The sequence below is a fragment of the Rhinopithecus bieti genome, unplaced genomic scaffold (genome assembly GCF_001698545.2).
Source record: "Rhinopithecus bieti isolate Rb0 unplaced genomic scaffold, ASM169854v2 scaffold_21412, whole genome shotgun sequence".
In the NCBI taxonomy this organism is placed as follows: Eukaryota; Metazoa; Chordata; class Mammalia; order Primates; family Cercopithecidae; genus Rhinopithecus; species Rhinopithecus bieti.
The window spans coordinates 1,776,326-1,795,501 of NW_016811643.1; the positions used below are offsets into that span (position 1 = coordinate 1,776,326).

The following is a 19,176-nucleotide window of genomic DNA, read 5'->3' on the forward strand; positions in this document are numbered from 1 at the left end:
CTCCTACGGCGGCCGGGCTATTGTGGTTGGTAGTCCCAATCTGGTTCTATGGACGGGACAGCCATCTCTCCTAACGGGACGGTGGCATCAGTTAAATGCCATTGATCTGCATGTTGCCTGGCTGCTGCAAGAATACGCTGTCTTTCCTCTTGGTTAAGGGAGGAGGACAAAATGACCTGTAAGTCATGCCAGGTTAGATCATATGCCTGACATAGGTATCGAAACTCCTTGGAATATGGGGTGGGGTTAGCAGAGAAATCGCCGAGCCGTTTTTCTATCTTGGAAAGGTCTGCAAAGGAAAAAGGGACATGGACTCTAACTAGTCCTTTGGCTCCAGCGACCTCTCGGAGGGGGGCCAACAAACTAACAGGGGAGGTTGAAGCAGACTGACCAGTCGGGTAGGTTGAGACTGGCTGACCGGTAGAGGGGGTTGAGGCAGGTTGACCGGTAGAGGGGGTTGGGGCAGGATGACCGGTAGAGGGGGTTGGGGCCGCTACCACGGTCTTGGAGCGAGTGTGGGCGGAAATGAGAGAGGTAAGAGGAGTGGCTGAGGGAGGGGCGGTAGGAGGAGCATAGGGAGGGGGGTTGGTAGGTCGGGAGGGAGGTGCCCCACCGTCGGCCTTGTCTGAGATAGAAGTAGAATCTTCCTCTGCTTGTGGTGTGGGGGCCAAGGGCTGGGTTTTGACTAACAAGACCTGGGCCATTGAACACTGGGCGCACAGGTCTGGGCGAGAGCGCAAGTCCCAAAAGCCTTGGACATAGATAATCTCTGACCACTTTCCAAGCCTTTGGCAGAAATTAGAGAGATCTAATAGAATGTTATAGTCAAGTGTGCTGTCTGGTGGCCATTGAGATTGGTTGTCTAATTTATACTGCGGCCATGCCACAGTGGAGAGGAAAATTAGCCGCTTTCGTTTTAAATCTTGAGCTAAATATAAGGCTTCCAAGTTTTGGAGGAGACACCCTAAGGGGGTATTCCTAGGGATTTTCGATTATGAGGTTCCCATTGTTTAACCACCAGAAATGGCAACCGACCTCACGCAGTGGCAAAGCGTCCTTTGCCACTGCTGGAGACTGAGGGCTCCTGGAGCCACTAACGGAGAATTGAGGAACTTCAAGACAGACGTCTCCAGGTTGAAGACCTTACTGTGCCACAGGGTGGCTACGTCCTTGGGCATACGTACAACTCTAGGCCAAGGACACAGAAACGGATGGAGATGGTTAACAAAGGGGAGTACTCACCGAAGAAGAAATTCTCAGAGCGGCACCAGTAAAAAGGTGGAATCCTTGTTCGGTGTTGGTGGCTGGTTGGGTTGGGAGCCGGTTCGCTGGGGAGGAGGTTCCTCAGACCCCTAGGGGATGTTGAGGAAGGGTCTCCTCCCGGGTTTTGGCACCAACTGTTTTGTTTAATTTAATTTAATTTAGGAGAGCTAAATAATTAAACATGAGGCCAAAGTACATAAGAAAGTGGCAGTCTTTTATTGCAAATATGCACACACTCTCGGGTGAGGTTCTCTGGTCCTCAGTTGTGGGGGGCCAGGGAAGTCATGCCGGCGCTCTCGGGTGAGGTTCTCTGGTCCACAAGTAAGAGGGGCCGAAGAAGTCACACCGGCTCCTGCCGGCGGTGGACTTTTATGCCTGGGAGCTGGAAGGGGAGGAGTTTGGGGCGCATGTGTAGGAGTGGCTTCTTGAATTTCGATGTCCCCGGCTTGACATCACTCTGTGCATGCTCGGTTGATCTGCATCTTCCCGGGTGTGGGCTACATTTTCCCGAGCACGGGAAAGTTGGTGAGGAAGAACCCGGAAGCAACATGGATTGTGCCTTCTTGTTCACCTTCCTCCATCTTGTCCTTTGTCCCTCACCCAAACAATAAATACTCAATACATACTTACTGAATGAATGAAAGCCCACAGCCTAGAATTTGGTATAAAGCTTGAGAAAAGAAAAATAGCTCAGAGCAGTCTCATGATGTGAGACATGCCCAATTTATCAGGCCCAGAAAAGCATGAGTATGGAACTTCAGTCATATCCTCCCCACCCATGCCCAGAGACAATTGGTCCAAGGTGTTTTGTCCCTGACTACCTGCCTCACCCATTATCTGTTCCTGGAATTTGTGATATAAAAACAATGTATAGCCAATCAATTGCTTATGTTATCTTATTTTAAATTATTGATAAACAACTTAGGAACTATTCGGTTTCCTTAAAAACTCACTTGTAGGCCGGGCGCGGTGGCTCAAGCCTGTAATCCCAGCACTTTGGGAGGCCGAGACGGGCGGATCACGGGGTCAGGAGATCAAGACCATCCTGGCTAACACGGTGAAACCTCGTCTCTACTAAAAGAATACAAAAAACTAGCCGGGCGAGGTAGCAGGTGCCTGTAGTCCCAGCTACTTGGGAGGCTGAGGCAGGAGAATGGCATAAACCCGGGAGATGGAGCTTGCAGTGAGCTGAGATCCAGCCACTGCACTCCAGCCTGGGCAGCAGAGAGAGACTCCGTCTCAAAAAAAAAAAAAAAAAAAAAAAAAAAAAAAAAAAAAAAAAAAAACTCACCTGTAACTGCTGTGAATCGAAGTGTATATTCAGGACAATTTGAATCTATGCTCCTGTGTGGCTATCCTCAAGCTTTCTGGACCTCATTACTTAAGGCTGACAAGCTAAATATTAAAATGTGCACTTAAAAAAAATATAAAAGCCCAGGCACAGTGGTTCACACCTATAATCCCAGTACTTTGGAGGCCAAGGCAGGAGGATCACTTGAGTGCAGGAGTTTGAGGTCAACTGGGACAACATAGTGAGACCTCATGTCTAAAAAGAGATTTAAAAAAAAAAAAGAATAAGTTAAAGTCAGAGCTGCTCGAGGTATATAGGTGATTTACCTCTTGTTAGTCTGCACTTGGCAGCTGCAGGCTCACTGATTCAAAACAAGTGCAAGCGGGACGGTGACTGCTATCTGCTAATGGAGTCAAAATGAATATTTATATATTGAAATACATATTACAAATACTTTTCCTCTGTTTCTTCTTTAGTTATATATGAATATTGATTTTTAAAATAACTGTTTAGCTAAGTTCAGGATATTAAAGGGGTTGTAGCCAAATAATTGTTTTAGGGAGACCTCAGGTCCAATGGGGTTGAGAGACACAGCCCAAAGGTTTGCTAGATGCATGAACCAAGATGCTTCAGGTGAGGTGTGGTGGCTCACATTTGTAATCCCAGCACTTTGGAAGGCCAAGGTGGGAGGATCCCTTGAGCCTAGGAGTTGGACACCAGCCTGGGCAACATAGCAAGACCTCTCTCAAAGAAAAAAAAAAATGCTTCACACCCAGCCTTATAACTGAGAGACTCTCCATTCTTGAGCTGTTTAGGGCTGGCAGAAAAGAAGCCACTATGCACAGTATGCAGTTTCTTCTTTCAGATCTATGGAGGAGTCATTCCCAGTCTAAATCCCTAAATCAAGCAACCCCAGGATGGGTCTCTCCAACTTCATTTCCCAGACTCTCCTCTGGGCCTGCTTCCTTATTTGTGTAATGCGGAAACTCAACAACCAAGAGGGTGAGCTGTTGACATTGTACCGACATTTGACACATAGTATCTGTGAAATAAGTAGCCACACATATTAATGCAAACTGAAGGGCTCCTCTGGTGGGTCTGTCAGAGGTGTTTCAACCAAAGCAACTCCATCTTGAATAGGGGCTGGGTAAAATGAGGCTGAGACCTACTGGGCTGCATTCCTAGGAGGTGTGGCATTCCAAGTGACAGGATGAGCAAGGAGGTGAGCACAAGATAACAAGTCACAAAGACCTTGCTCATAAAATAGCATGTGGTAAAGAAGCCAGCCCAAACCCACCAAAACCAAGATGGCGACCAAAGTGACCTCTCATTGTCCTCATCACTCATTATATGCTAATTATAATGTATTAGCATGCTAAAAGACACTCCACCAGTGCCGTGATTACAGAAGCCGCGGCAACATCAGGAAGTTACCCTAAATGGTCTAAAAAGGAGAGGAATCCTCAGTTACGGGAATTGGCCACTGCTTCCTTTGAAAGCTCATTAATCATCCACCCCTTGTTTAGCATATAATCAAGAAGTAACAACAAGCATCCTTAGTGGAGCAGCTCAAGTCACTGCCCTGCCTGTGGAGTAGTCATTCTGCATTCCTTTACCTTCTTAATAATCTTGCTTTCACTTTACTCTATGGACTCACCCCGAATTCTTTCTTGTGTGAGATCCAAGAACCTTCTCTTGGGGTCTGGATCTGGATTGCTTTCTGGTAACATCTTCCTGTCGAACCCTAAGGAAACACCCAATCCAAAGGAAATAGACTACAGCACCAATGGTCTATCTTTGGGTAAGTGGCGGGGTACCCAGGTAAAGGATGTTATTGGGTTAGAGGCTCAACTTAGGGGAGTTAAAGTCTCTCCTAAGACAGAGTGGGTTAAAGGCCCCTCTTAATAAAAGGCAAAGACACTTGACTGAACTTGGGTTCGAGGCCCAACTGAGGAGTGTTAGAGTCCCTTCTAAGACTTAGGGGGTTAAAAGCCCCTCTCAGAGTAAAGTGCCTCTTGGCTAAGAATGGATTTAGCACCATGGGATATTAATTACTATTCTCTTTGGATTAATCTACCTTTCACTTTTGGCTGATGACTGCGGGTGACAGAATTGTGCATGTACAGGATCTTGGGACATGAGAGCTTTTTGCTCCCCAAACGGGGACACTTAAGAGCTGAGGCAACTCCTGGAAAAGATCCCTTCTTAACCAATGAGCGGCTGCCTGAACTTTTGATTCAGTGTCTCTGGGATAGGTGGGTCTTTCTCTGGCCTTCCTGAGCTCTTCACTTTCCCCACCCTACCACAGGAAAGTTTTGGTTAATGAGAAAAAAGACTTCTGAGGCTAGCCTTAAGCTGTAGCGAATCTGGGTTTGCTTTGTGTGTCTTTCTATATTGTTCTGCCATAAAGAGGGGTACCTTAAGATAGAATGCAGGCCTACTGTTACCGGGGGTCCTTGCTCCCAGAGCTCCCAAGATGGCGGCAAGCCTCTTGTTCTCTCACCTGGGGTTCTTGGCCTCACTGATTCCAAGGAATGGAATCTTGGGCCATGTAGCGAGTGTTACAGCTCTATTATCGGCCGTGGGTCGCAGAAGAGAACCGTGGAACCCAGCAACTAGTGTTCAGCTCGATTAGGACAAACCCAGGCACTTAACCATGTAGGAACAATGGCAAGCCTTTAGCCCAATCCAGAGTGGCAATGGGTGCCTCACTGGATCAGGAGCACAGTGGACACCCTGCCAGATCTGGAGGGGTGGAAGTCAGCAGTGGGTCTGCCATGGCGGCAAACAGCAGTGATGGACGACAAGTGAAAGCTCAGCTCAAGCCGTAACAAACATGTACCAGAAGAGTGTGCAGTTGCAAGATTTAATAGAGTGAAAACAGAGCTCCCATACAAAGGGAGGGGACCCAAAGAGGGTAGCCGTTGCTGGCTCAAATATCTGGTTTTATATCCTGATCATTGTCCCTCCCACTGTGCTCTCAGACGATAGATGATTGGCTATTTCTTTACCTCTTGTTTTTGCCTAATTAACATTTTAGTGAGCTCTCTTTACTACCTGATTGGTCGGGTGTAAGCTAAATTGCAAGCCCCATGTTTAAAGGTGGATGCGCTCACCTTCCCAGCTAGGCTTAGGGATTCTTAGTAGGCCTAGGAAATCCAGCTAGTCCTGTCTCTCACTACAACACCTGTAAGCCCGCTGTTCAAAATGGCCGAGTAAACTGATCAGTTATAAACTTTGCTGAAGGTCCCTGAAAAGCTGGATGAAATTTGTCTTTCATCTTGTTTTAGGTCCTTGGGAGCTTCACCTTGTAACCACGTGGCAATACTTTCTCTTGGTTTCTACCATCCAGCAGACAGGAGTTTTGGAGTCCATGCCATTTTTAGTCCTAAAAATTATCTTGATTAGATAAAAGCCTTTGCAAGCTCAAAGTTGGCGACTCTATCTCCTTCTGGGAAGAGCAATGGAGACTGCCCAGTGCTGTAGCTCAGTAGCAAAGACTTTGTCTTTTCACAATGGCAGCCCAGGCTCAGGGTTCAATTCCCAACTTAAGGAATGAGTCCTTTCTAGTTTGATATCTGTCAAACATTTGTTGATTTTCTTTCCCTCCACAAACTGTCTTGAATTTTTTTTCTCTGAGTACCTGGGAGTTTGTCTTTGGTAAAGTTCAGAAGCCAGAAATATTGGTAGTTTGGCATGGCTGAAGTCGGATAATAAGAGATAATAAAGGATTGTTATTTTTAAGAGCGCTATGGTTAAAAGAGTCAACTTAATTAAAATAGGATATTCAAACTCTAACAGTGTGGGACTCCCTAGGAAAAACAGGAGTGCCAGAGACATCATTTTGGAAAAAAAAAAAAACACCCTGTTTTCCTCTTGGAACCCCAGGAATTGAAAGTTGATGAATTCCTCTCAAAATGTAAGGCTCTGTTCTGTTTTGCATCGCAGTATCTGATGTTTTTGACTTTTGGTGGTATCAGAAACTACATCGTATTATGAGAGAGCTTTGGTGTGTAATAACTAGGTAGGAAATATACTTTAAGGAATAGCCAATGGAAATTATGGGTGAATACTTAGCTCTTTGCACATTTAGATTAGAGAAGCATGTTCTTGGCCACTTCAAAGGTATGGAAATACCCTCTTATCTCCCACTGAGAGATAAGACTTCCACGGAAGACGGGCTGATTTCCCCTTTTCGGCGGGGGGAGTTGATCCAGGATCTGGTATAAAATGGGACCCTTATTTTGGGGGATCTGTCTTGCCTTCCAGCTTGCCTGCTTGTTAGGCTGTAGAAACTGCATGCTTTCCTGACCTTGTTACCCCAAGGGCTCCACCCTAAAGTCAGTAATGCAGTTAAGAAACTTGCAAATGATGGCCCGTTGCGGTGGCTCACGCCTGTAATCCCAGCACTTTGGGAGGCCAAGGCAGGCGGATCACGAGGTCAGGAGATCGAGACCATCCTGGCTAACACGGTGAAACCCCGTCTCCACTAAAAATACAAAAAATTAGCCAGGCGTGGTGGCAGGAGCCTGTAGTCCCAGCTACTCAGCAGGCTGAGGCAAGAGAATGGGGTGAACCCGGGAGGCGGAGCTTGCAGTGAGCCGAGATCACGCCATCTCACTCTAGCCAGGGTGCAGGGAGCAATACTCTGTCTCAGAAAAAAAAAAGAAAATGACAAATTTAAAAAATAGAGACAAAGTCTCATTATGTTGCCCAGGCTGGTCTTGAACTCCTAGGCTCAAGCAATCCTCTTGCCTTGGCCCCCCAAAGTGCTAGGATTGCAGGCATTGAGCCACCATACCCAGCTGAGACTTAACATTAAAATGCAGACTTACGCTGTACACATCAAAAGGTGAAATATAGGACACAAAAGCACTTTGTGTGCAGCCTCTGTAAATCGGCCAGAACCAGCCCGTGGTTAACAGGAACTGACCAGGAAGGATAACTTTGTGAGCTGGTCAGCTGTCATGTCAAATCATGAAAAGAGAATGAAGTCTGGCCATGGCATCAGGCAGTTGAAGCTGAAGTCAGCAGAGGAGTCTTCCATACTCTGTTTTCCAGGACAGGATTCCGCTTAACTCTTAGGAAAAAGGCCTGGTAACAGTAAGGAAGAGGGTATACTGAGGTGTGACCAGCCTCCTGTCTTATCATAGCCAGGAAACCTAGATTCTAAAGTTTTTCTGGGTTCTCCTTGGCCAGGAGGGGTTTGTTCAGTCAGTTGAGGGGTCTTTGGATTTTCTTTTTATTCCACATTTCTTCCTTTTAGCCAAGATCTGCCATAGTCAGCATCAATGGCCAAATTGTTTGTACCATGTCGTTGCCAGCATGGTGAGGCTACCTGCTCCAGGTCCATCCAGTCCCTTCGTGGGACCCTTGTGGCCAAGAGACTTATAGCCAATTGAACATCTTGGCCAGACAGAAATAAAGGTGGGCAGGTATTCATCAACCCCTAAGGTCTATCAAGCAACATAAGGACCAAAAGGTGGGGCTACTAATTTAACTTGTCTGTAAGTTATATGCATTAAGCCAGCATAATTCTGGTTTAGCAGCAGACTTACAGCAGTTGGTTATACATATTATAAAGTTATTTATTTATTTATATTTATTTTTTAGACAGAGTATCCCTCTGTTGCCCAGGCTGGAGTGGAGTGGCATGATCTCGGCTCACTGCAACCTCCGCCTCCTGGCTAATTTTTGTATTTTTAGTAGAGACAGGGCTTTGCCATGTTGGCCAGGCTGGTCTTGAACTCCTGATCTCAAATGATCTACCCCCATGGGCCTCCTAAAGTGCTGGGATTACAGGCTTGAGCCCCCACACCTGTCCTATATTATGAGTAATTTAAATGTTATGAAGAAAAGTTTGATGGAGACTATAACAAAGACTTCAATAGCATCTTTTTTTTTTTTTTTTTTTTTGTGAGATGGAGTCTCACTCTGTCACCCAGGCTGGAGTGCAGTGGCGTGATCTCGGCTCACTGCAATCTCTGCCTAGCGGGTTCTCCTGCCTCAGCCTCCCAAGTAGCTGGGATTATAGGCGCCTGCCACTACACCCAGCTAATTTTTTGTATTTTTCAGTAGAAATGGGGTTTCACCATGTTGGCCAGGCTGGTCACAAACTCCTGACCTCAGGTGACCCACCTGCTTCGGCCTCCCAGAGTGTTGGGATTACAGGTGTGAGCCGCCCGCCCAGGCTTCAACAGCATCTTGAAAGGAATTTCTGTTTGGTAGAAAGCCAACTAAACAGATCATTGATAGGATCAGTAGTTTTATTTCTTGTAATCATTTAACTTGTTTGGAAATTCTATATGAGTTTCTGTTCTTCTTTTTGTTTTTGTTTTGCTTTGTTTTTGAGACAGAGTCTTGCTCTATCAGTTTGGAATGCAATTGCATGATCTAGGCTAACTGCAACTTATGCCTCCCAGGCCCAAGTGATCCTCTCGCCTCGGCCTCCCAAATAGCTGGGATTACAGGCATGTGCCACCATGCCTCGTTAATATTTGTAGTTTTTGTAGAGATAGGGTTTCACCTTGTTGCTGAGGTGCGCCTGAGCTCAAGCGATCCTCTGGCCCCAGCCTCCCAAAGTGCTGGGATTATAGGTATGAGCCACTGTGCCCAGCCCTATATGAGTTTCTACTTCACCTGAAGTGTCAATGTAAGTGCAATAGGTGTTATGGGCCACTGCACAGACTTTTCCTTGTTTGACTAAAAGAAAATCTGAAGCAATTAAATACTTGAGCCAGGTAATTCAATTTGTTGGGCTGTAATTCTTTGTGCAGTGTCTCCAGCTACCTGTCCAATAGTGGCAGATAGGTTTGAATATGCTGGTCAGGTTTTGAATTAGACTCCTTCAGTTTTGAATTATTAAGGTTATCTGAGATGCCTGACTGTGTTTAGAGCTCTCATAATACCACTTATAAATGGTCTCCCATGGGAGGATTCCTTGACTCCAGGAATTTGAGACCAGCTTGGGGAACATGGTGAACCCCATCTCTATAAAAAATTAAAAAATAAAAATAAAGAAATTAGCAGGGTGTGGTGGTACATGTCTATAGTCCCAGTTACTTGAGAGGCAGAGGTGGGAGGATGGTTGAGCCCGGGAGGTCGGGGCTGCAGTGAGCTATGATCATGCCACTCCACTCCACTCCCCATGACAAAGTGAGACTCTGTCTCAAAAAAAAAAAAAAAGGCCTCCCATTGCTTCTGAGAGGTCCTGAACCCTACTGTGAACCCTACTGTGCATGCAAATAAACTAATTTAGGCATGTCAAATGTTCTGTCAAAAGTTCTCCATTTTAGCCTATAAATCTTTATATTGTTCCAAGTTAGCTTTTTTCCAGAATCCAAAATATCCACAAGACTTTTTCTTATAATTCCGAGACATGTATGTTCCTGATAGTAGCTGGTCTGGGACTGTCTCCTTAGAATCTAGGTTCCCCAGAAGAGCATAAGACATTCCTTCGTGTGCCACTAGAGGGCAAGCATCCTCACCAAACCTGATAGGCCAGATGAGTCAGGCTGAACTGCCCCCAACCTCCCCAACTAGAAACCTGGGGCCAAAAAAGATGGCTCTTGCAGGGTCTGGATGGAGGGAATCAGGGTGAAAAAATGAAGTCCTCGAGATCTCAATTCAAAAGTGGGAGATCTTACCCACCTTCCTCCCAAAGCTGACAGGGAAACAACTGAGCTGTCAATGGCTCAGCCTGGCACCAGTGCATTCACTCACGCTGGGGGGAACCTGGGCTGCTCCATGGATCCTACTCTTGTCTTCAGTTATGTTGGCTTACATTCACAAGATCTGTACATTTGGAAGGGAGAGCTTTATTTCTTTGGTTGGGTTGCAACCTACAAGCTAGGAATTGAAGTGAGGGTAGGACAGGGGTTTTACACTAAATGAGTTCGCTAAACATACATATTTAATACGTTTTAAGATGATTTATGAATATTCATGAGAGTTGCACACATGTGTACCAAAAAACATGTTAAATATGTCCCATATTCTCTTCGGGGTGGAGACATTAAAATGCAGTCGAATTAGGCTCTATATGTCAAAAGGTGAAACACAGGACCCGAAGAACTTTGTGTGCTGCCTCTGTAAACCAGCCAGAACTGGTCCATGGTGGAGAATCATTGATCAGCCAGGAATGTTTTGTAAGTTGATCAGCTGTCATATCAAAATCGGGAAAGGGAAAGGAGTCTGGCAGTTGGTTGAAGTTGAAATCAGTGAAGGAGTCTCCTGTTCTTGGTTTTCAAGGGCTGGTTTCTATTTAGGTCTTGGGAAAGAAACCTGGTAATGGTTCATGAGGAAACAGGTGTACTGAGGTGTGAGTGACTTATCATCATGGCCAGGAAACTTAGATTTTAAAGTTTTTCCGGGGTCTCTTTGGCCAAGAGGTGTCCATTCAGTTGTTTGGAGGGCTGAGGATTGTATTTGTATTTCCCAGAGGGTTGGGTCCTCTGAACACCCCAGCAGGTAGAGGCCTCTGGAACCCTCAGGCCTCTTTCCTTCTTTATACCCCAGTGCTGATTAGAGAAGGGCAGGCAGGTGTCTAGGAACACCTGAACATGGGAGCTCCTCTAGATGGAGCTCCTGCCCTCTCATCCTCTGCCCCTGGCCTGGGGGCTGATCATGAACTGAACTTTATGCCCCCTCCACTGCAGGATTGAGACCTGCTCCCTGAGCCAGGCCCCTGGGCCATGAGGGCTTCAGAATAATACCAGCGAATGGAAGGTTGGGTTGGAGGTCAAGTTCAGTTCCTCTGGTAAGTCCTCACCATTTGTGGAGTCTCAGAGCCCTGCTCCAAAGGATGAGGTGGTGTTCCTATCTGGAGTCTGGGTGCTAGGGCCAGCAGGGAGGGACAGTCAGGCAGTCAGCTTGGACCAGTCCAGACAGTATCTGCCTCAGCTGGACATTTAATACCACAAGGTTAACCATTGGCATTCCTTCTAACCCCAACCCAAAGGTTGCCCTAGGACCAGGCAGATAACAGGAAGGTGTTTGACTCACAGAGGTGGAGACTCTGGGCTTCAGGAAGCAGGAGAGGGGCCTCAGACTGGGGAGGAGAGAACCCTGAGTTCTTTCTTGAGTGCCAGCCTATCACACATGCAAGCTCACATCACTCATCTTCCCAGCTGCAGAAACTACTGATCTCAGTCTGATTCTAAGTCTGACTTCTTGCACCTAGGAGTTGCAGGAGAGAAGCTTTGTGAGGGGCCCACAGGACACCGTCCTAAGGAATGCAGATCCAGTGTTTCTTCTTTGGCCTTAACTGCTGCCCACTCCCCTCATAACTTCTATCTCAGCCACCCTGGAATTCTGCTTGCACTTCTATTACCTCTAAGCCGTTGCACTTGCTGAGACCTGTCCATGGAATGCCATTCCCCGTGCTGTTTTGTGCTTGGCAAACATTATTCCTTTGGAAGCCTTCCCTGACCTCTTTGGGCTTCAGCAGAACAACACCACACTCTGTGCTTCCCTCTGTGAAAGACTCATCTCCTTGTTCTAAGAGTCGCTGGTACTCAGAACTGTCTGTCCCCGCCAGACCTTGCAAGGAACTCAGTTCCCTTCCTGTCAGCTGAGACCAGCATGGGCCAGTGACAGGATGCTCAGAAGGACTTGTTGACTGACAGAATGGATGCAGCGATTCCTTAACTTACTGAGTACATTCTCAGTGCCAGGCACTGACCCAGACCCTGGGGATGTAGCTTAAAATGACATAGACAAAACCCTGCTTTCAGGAGAGTATGTTTTGTTAGGGAAAAGGCAGACAACAAACACGGTAGAAAAAAATCTGCACGAGGACACAGAATAATGTGATGAGAAATCAGCTGAGTGGCTTTGTTAGGTTGAGTGGTAAGAAGTCATTTTCGGGGGGAATTGTAGGTTGTGATCTAAGTGGTCACAAAGTGCTAGGCTGCAGAGGATTAAAGAACGTTTCAGGCATGCAGAGAAAGAGTTGCTGGAGCAAAGACCCCCAACATGAGAAGTGTGACTGGAGCTCATTTGTGGGGGTAGTGTGGGAGAGATTTGGCTTGAGGGCTCAGAGGAGGGGCACGGTCTTCTGTGCTATTTTGAAGAAGTTTGGTTTTTACAGTTGATACCACTGAAAAGTATTGAAGGGTTGGTGAAAGAGCTGTAACATAGTAAGACATGTTTAGCTTTTGTTTTACCTTTTTAAAAAAAGGTCCATCAGGTACATGTCGGTGGAAGTGTGCTGATGAATAGAGTATCTCTAGTTCTCCAGTCTCTCCTTACAACATATTTACTAGTTACAAAGGGGAAAGTGTAGTGGAGAAATGTGGCAGACACAATCTCAACCAAAAGATCAAAGTTAACGTCACCAGGAATAGGCAAACCCCTCACCACGTGCCTCCCGTTATGATGCACGGGATAACCATGTAGGGTATTCGTGCCCAAAATGCATAACTTCAATGAATCATGAGGAAACAGACAAACCCAAATGGAGGAGTATTCTACCAAATAACTGGCCTGTGGCTTTCAGCAATGTCAAGATCATAAAAGAACCCCATTCCTTCCAATGCCTGTCAGTAGGAGACTGAATTCAGTGTGATGTACACACAGAATGGATTATTACCCAGTAATTTAACATCTCAGTAGGTCAACATGGAAAGATCTCAGAACAATGGCAGATGAAAACTGCACTGAGCTGCCCTTTCCCCACCTGTAAGATGAGTAGAAAATCAGTTTGATGGCATAGTGGGTTGACAGGGTTGTAGAGAAACAGGCAGTCTCTCTCTCTTTTTTTTTTTTTTTTTGAAGCAGGTTCTTGCCCTGTCGTCTGGGCTGGAGTGCAGTGGCATAATCATAGCTTACTGTAACCTCAACCTGCTGAGGCTCAAGCGATTCTCTCATCTCAGCCTCCCTAGTAGTTGGGACTACAGGTGCACACCACCATGCCCAGATGATTTTTTTAGCTTTTTTGTGGAAATGGGGTTTCACCATGTTGCCCAGGCTGATCTTGAACTCCTGGGTTCGAGATTCTCCTGCCTCAGCATCTCAAAGTGCTGAGATCACAGGCATGAGTCATCACACCCAGTGGAGAAAGAGGCACTCTCATACTTTGCTGGTGGGGGAGCCACATTGATACAATCTCCATAAAGTTGTAACTCTCAAAATTATATGTACTCTTGACCCAATAATCTTTTCTGGAATTTAAATGTAACATTCCACTAAGTAAAAGATTGTTAATTGCAACATTAGTTGTCATTGTTTTTTAAAAAAGCAGGTCAGGCACAGTGACTCATGCCTGTAATCCCAGCACTCTGGAAGGCCAAGGAAGGAGTATTGTCTGGGCCCAGGGGTTCAAGACCAGCCTAGGCAACACAGCAAGATTCCTGTCTCAAATAAGTAAAGAAATAAATAGATAGAAACAAGGCAAATGTTCATCACTGAGATCCTCCTCCCCACCAATATCTCCATCCAGCCTGTATCTAGTGAGAGAAGGGAAAAGAAACTCTCTTCCCAACTTGAATCCAATAACTCATCAGCTAACTCTGACCTTCCCTCCATCTGTGTCTTTCTCCATGTGTAGTGCAGGTGGGATGAGCTTGGCGTGAGGGGGAAGCCAGTGCAGGGATAAGAGACCCAGACTAAGGGATCAGATAACTGGATTCTAGCTCAACCTCCACACCCTGCTTCCCAGTGAACATCAGGCTAGTTCCAGCCCGATTTGGGGCCTGTCAATGGAAAAGATGAAGCAATGTGTCCCTCCAACCCACTCATCCCCAGATTACAAGACACAAGACCCATGTGGATTTGTCTAGTAGAATAGATTGTCGGAAGTACCCCAGAGGACCCTTCTCGGATCAGGAACCAATAATCCCATGGGACGGGGCCCCAGCATTCATGGTCGCAGCATAGAACTTGGCCACCTCCTCATTGGCGTTGCCCTGGGCTGAGTCAAACCACATCTGGATGCAGCGGCCGCTCCCTCCACTGTAGTTACTGACCTTGAAGGAGTGGCTCCAGAGGCCCTCACAAAGGGTGGCTGGAGTGGGGAAGTAGGACTCAAAGGTGCGGCAGAGGGCCCCGGCCGGACACTCATTAATCCCTGAGGGAGGAGAACATAAGACCCTGAGCTTCTGGGCCAGACTGCACCCCTCCCAACCCTAAAGCCCCACTCCCACTCCTCATCTCATCTCCTCCCAGCCCTCACCTGAGGTCCAATTCCAACCTTTGTGCCAGTTGCTTTTGCAGGTGTAGGAGGTGCGACAGTCCTCCCACCAGTGCTCACAGTCCTCTTTGCACAGGGGCACATTCAGGATCCGCTCTTTGCGCCAGCTCTGGTTGACCTGAGTGGGAAGGAGACGGAACTCTCCTGTCAGCCACATATCTCAGCAGCTTTATCCTCAAAGGGGACCAGAGCTGTGGGAGGGAGCAGCGCGTCCACTACCCTCAGACCCGAATTCCTGGACCAAGCCCTCCCTGCAAGTGGCTGGCAGGCTCTGCTCTCTGCTGAGGTTCATGTTTGTGGGAATGGCATGCATACCTGCCAGATCCAGGGCCCCAGGTTGGGGGAGCACTCATAGAGACAGGCATCCTGGATAAAGTGGCGCTTGCAGGCGGGCTGCATCTTGCCGCAGTGGTCCCAGTTAAAGTTGTACAGGCGGGAGATGTCCTTGTGCAGCTCCTGGCTGGTGTTGGCCGTGCAGCAGGCATTCTTCTTCCAGGGACTGCACTGGGTGGGGAAGACACAGGACTAAATCTCTCCCCACCACAGCCGTCTCCTCCATATTCTGGCTCCTCTGCCCCAGGTAGGTCATCCAGAAGAACACTTCCTGGGGAGGGCCCTTGAAGAGGGCCCTTGAGGAGCTCCCACCTGGGGACAGAGGCAGTTACAGTGTTGGTGCTTTTCCCTCTATTTATTCATTTATTTATTTATTCGAGACAGGATCTTGCTCTGTTGACCAGGCTGGAGTGCAGTGGTGTGATCATAGCTCACTGCAGCCTCAACATCCTGGGCTCAAATAATCCTCCCACCTCAGCCTCCCGATGAGCTGGGATTCAGGCACATGCCAGTATGCCTGGCTAATATAAAATATTTTTGTAGAGGTGGGGTGTCACCATGTTGCCTAGGCTGGTCTCAAACTCCTTGGCTCATGTCAGCTTCCAAAAATACTAAGATTATAGGCGTGAGCCACCATGCCTACTTAATTTTGGCTTTTAAGAGAGGGTAATACAGGGGATATAGGAGATGAGGTGGAGCCACTGTCTGGAAGAGTAATTATTAGTAGTACAGCTCTTAACGGTTTAAAAAGTTATTTCATGTTATTAAACTAACTTTTTTTTGAGACAGAGTTTCGCTCTTGTTGCCCAGGCTGGAGTGCAGTGGCATGATCTTGGCTCACTGCAACTTTCACCTCCTGGGTTCAAGCAATTCTCCTGCCTCAGCCTCCCAAGTAGCTGGGATTACAGGCACGCACTACCATGCCCAGCTAATTTTGTATTTTTAGTAGAGATGGGGTTTCACCATGTTTGCCAGGTTGGTCTCGAACTCCTGACTTCAGGTGATCCGCCCGCCTTGGCCTCCCAAAGTGCTGGGATTACAGGCATGAGCCACTGCGTCCGGTCTATTTCATGTTATTCAGCTTATTTATATCATTCATTTTGCATCCAGCCAATATTAACTGAGTGCTTATTATACATCAGGCACTGTACTAGGTCCTAGGAACACCACAGTGAAGAAAACCAGTAACATCTCTACCCTCAGGGAGGGTATGGTTTTAGTGGGTGGGTGGGCTGTATATAGAAGGGAGACAAAGAACACTCAGGCATAGAACACCATAGGTGCAAAGTCCCCAAGGCTTTTGCGCTTTATCCTCTCAACAACCCAGTATGAATCCTTACCCCCATTTTTACAGAGTTTAAGTAAGTTACACCCACGGTAAATAGTGAAGTTAAGATTTAAGGAGGCGGGCAGATCACCTGAGGTTAGGAGTTTGAGACCAGCCTGACCAACATAGAGAAGCCCTGTCTCTACTAAAAATACCCAAAAAATTAGCTGGGCACAGTAGCAGTCGTCTGTAATTCCAGCTACTCAGGAGGCAGAAGCAGGAGAATCACTTGAACCCAGGAGGCAGAGGTTGCAGTGAGCCAAGATCATGCCATTGCACTCCAGCCTGGGCAACAACAGTGAAACTCCATCTCAAAAAAAAAAAAAAATTTTTTTTTTTGACTGAGGACAGGGAGGAGAAGAACCTGGCCCAGGTTGTGTGGTGGGTGGAGGTCAAGGGGCTGGTCTGACTCTCCCAGGGTCTGGAGGTCCAGGTGGGGAGACTCTAGATAGATCCTGAGAGTGGTAGGGAATGAAGGAGCTATAGCCTGCACTTGGGTCTGAACCTAGATTTGACTAAATGTGGAAAAGGCAATCCTAGAAAGGTAAATACAAGGCGAGTAAGATAAGCAGAAATGGTGGAGGTTTCTCTTTGGAAATCACTCTAGGTCAGGACTCAGAAAACCGAGAAATCATGAATCAATTGCTTAAATTTTCTGGGATGAACCCTCGCACCTAAGGTCAAGTGATGGCAGAGGTGTGACAGGTCTAAGCACCCAGGAGAAACAGTAAGGAAATTCTTGGGAGTCGAGCCACATCTACCCATCTCCCACACCCTGGCCCACGCCCAGTGCCGGCTGACACAGAACATGCTTTCCCGTCGGCCTGACTTCACACTTGCTTTTCCTTGGATGTCCCAACTCCTGGTCTTCCTGCAAGACCCTTGCACATCATGGGTCTTGGAGTTTGGCAGAGATGGGTCTTCCTTGTCAGGGTCAAGCGTTGCTGCCTCCAAAAGAGTTACTGAGTACAATGCGAAGAACTCCCTTGCTATAGTAGGGGCTCAACAAATATCATCACTCTCATATAGCTCATGGTCCTGAGAATGATAGTCATCTGTCTCTCTCAAAGGTCTACATCCACACCATTTCCTGGCAAGGAGGATGTGCCCTAGAATGTTCTGAAAAGCAAATGAAGTGGTGGGCACAGAGTTTCTGTTTAGTTTTGGTGGATGAAAGAGGTCAGGAGATGGATAGTGGTGACAGTTGCCCAACCACATGAGCATACTTAATACCACTGAACCATACAGTTAAAAATGGCTCAAATGGAAAATGTATGCTATGTATTTGGCTTTTTTTTTTTAACCCCGATTTAAAAATAAGCAAATGGAATGTTGGGAATGACTCGGATGTCATGGGGCTTCCGGACTGTCCTCTCTTCGCTTTAACCCACAGATTGTGTCCCTGCCACAGTCTCTCCCTGCGCACATTCCCAGCCCTCTGGGAATGTGAACCCTTGTAGGGAGCAGGCCAGGAGACCAGAATAATGAAATATAGGCACTCTCCTGAACCTGGAGTTCAAATTGGAGCTCATATTCCCCGAGCTGCCTCAGTGGCCTCACCTGTGGCAAGGGGGCCCCGGCCGCCCCTCCCCTTCCTTGTCGGCAGCGGCACCCTGGGTTCTGACGACACTGGACCTGCCATTGCTCATGCTGTCACCCTCTGACCTGTGTGCATGCTGTCCTCCACCAGGCTGCCCTCACCTGGCCATACAGTTCGTCCTCGGGACTGGGCTGTGCCTTGTGGTGCTTGGCGTTCATGCAGACGTTGAGCAGGTCCGTCCTGGCCCGCGCATTCCTGGGCTGCGCACTCCCCGCAGCAGTCACCAAAGCCAGAAGCAGCAGCTGCATCATCTGCCAGGCCATGTCCATCTATTCCTGCCAGAAAGCCACAGTCAGAGGTGGACAAGGCCTGAGGGAGGGGCAGCAGCCACGAGAGTCTGTACTGTCCCCTTCCCAGGCCCAGATCTCTACCCTCCCCACCCTGCATCCCCCACAGGGCAGCTGAGCCAAGACATGCGCTGCGTGTAGAGGTGAGAGGGAGCCCTTCCCTGGCCTGGAGGCAGGACCCTCCTCCTGCTTCCCACCAACAGCACTCTAGGTCCAGGCTCTGGCACCAGCTTGCTCTGTGATCACTTAGGGAGCCACCGCCCTTATGGACTTCCCCTCTTGGATTTCTCCAGTGTTTTATGCAATTCCTCTCAAATTTGCACAAGGAGGAACCACAGGTGGTGGCCTGCTGATGCAGGAGTGAGACTCTAGACAGCCTCAGGCTTCTGCTTCCTCAGCCCGTCCTCTTACCCCAGGGCAGCTGAGGTTTAGATGCCCAGGGAAGCTGAGATGGGGACAGCAAAGGCCATGGAGCTGTCAGCTATTGTTCATGGTCCCAGAGCAGATGCTGTGGGAGGCAAGGGGATGGGGGCAATCGCACCTCACCACTCACCCCTCCTGGGTCTTGGGAAATTACCCAGGCAGAAGCAGGCTCAGAAGTTGGGGGAGGCCAACAGGTCAGTGGCAAATGGAGGAGGGGGCTGAGCAAGAACAGATAGTGGTTGGTCAGTGGAGGCAAAGACAGCAGAGAGCCCAGCCTCCCAGGAGATGCGGAGGTGCTATCTTGCCTCCCATCTCTCATCCCCACTTTCCCTCTGTCCTGCTGCAGGGCCTTACCTCTGTTCTCAGCCCACCTGGGAAGGTGGAGTCTCTCCCACCTCCCCACCTAATTTATAACCCCATCCTGCCTGCTTGGTTAGACCCTCTGTTAAGGAAGGTGCACAA

The 19,176-nt window shown here is 47.8% G+C and overlaps 1 protein-coding gene and 1 long non-coding RNA gene across 3 annotated transcripts in view; one reads left to right on the forward strand and one right to left on the reverse strand.

Moving 5' to 3' along the window:
• The first annotated feature begins 467 nt into the window (after positions 1 to 467).
• Positions 468 to 19,176, forward strand: part of LOC108543778 (uncharacterized) — a 36,569-nt gene continuing 17,860 nt past the window's right edge. The window contains exons 1-2 of the long non-coding RNA XR_001889669.1: positions 468 to 534; positions 1,022 to 1,278. This is a non-coding gene — a long non-coding RNA (uncharacterized LOC108543778). The remainder of the gene's footprint in view (positions 535 to 1,021; positions 1,279 to 19,176) is intronic.
• On the reverse strand, positions 14,322 to 19,132 carry LOC108543777 (folate receptor gamma). 2 transcript variants are annotated; one of them, XM_017894480.1, is made up of 5 exons: positions 18,458 to 19,132; positions 18,106 to 18,273; positions 15,060 to 15,248; positions 14,745 to 14,862; positions 14,322 to 14,621 (listed from the first exon to the last, which is right to left on the reverse strand). In XM_017894480.1, the coding sequence occupies exons 2-5, from the start codon at positions 18,271 to 18,273 to the stop codon at positions 14,377 to 14,379; spliced, it is 720 nt and encodes a 239-aa protein (XP_017749969.1). In that variant the 5' UTR covers positions 18,458 to 19,132; the 3' UTR covers positions 14,322 to 14,376. The 2 variants fall into 2 exon arrangements, with proteins under 2 accessions (XP_017749969.1, XP_017749968.1); XM_017894479.1 differs by having other exon boundaries at positions 18,106 to 18,279.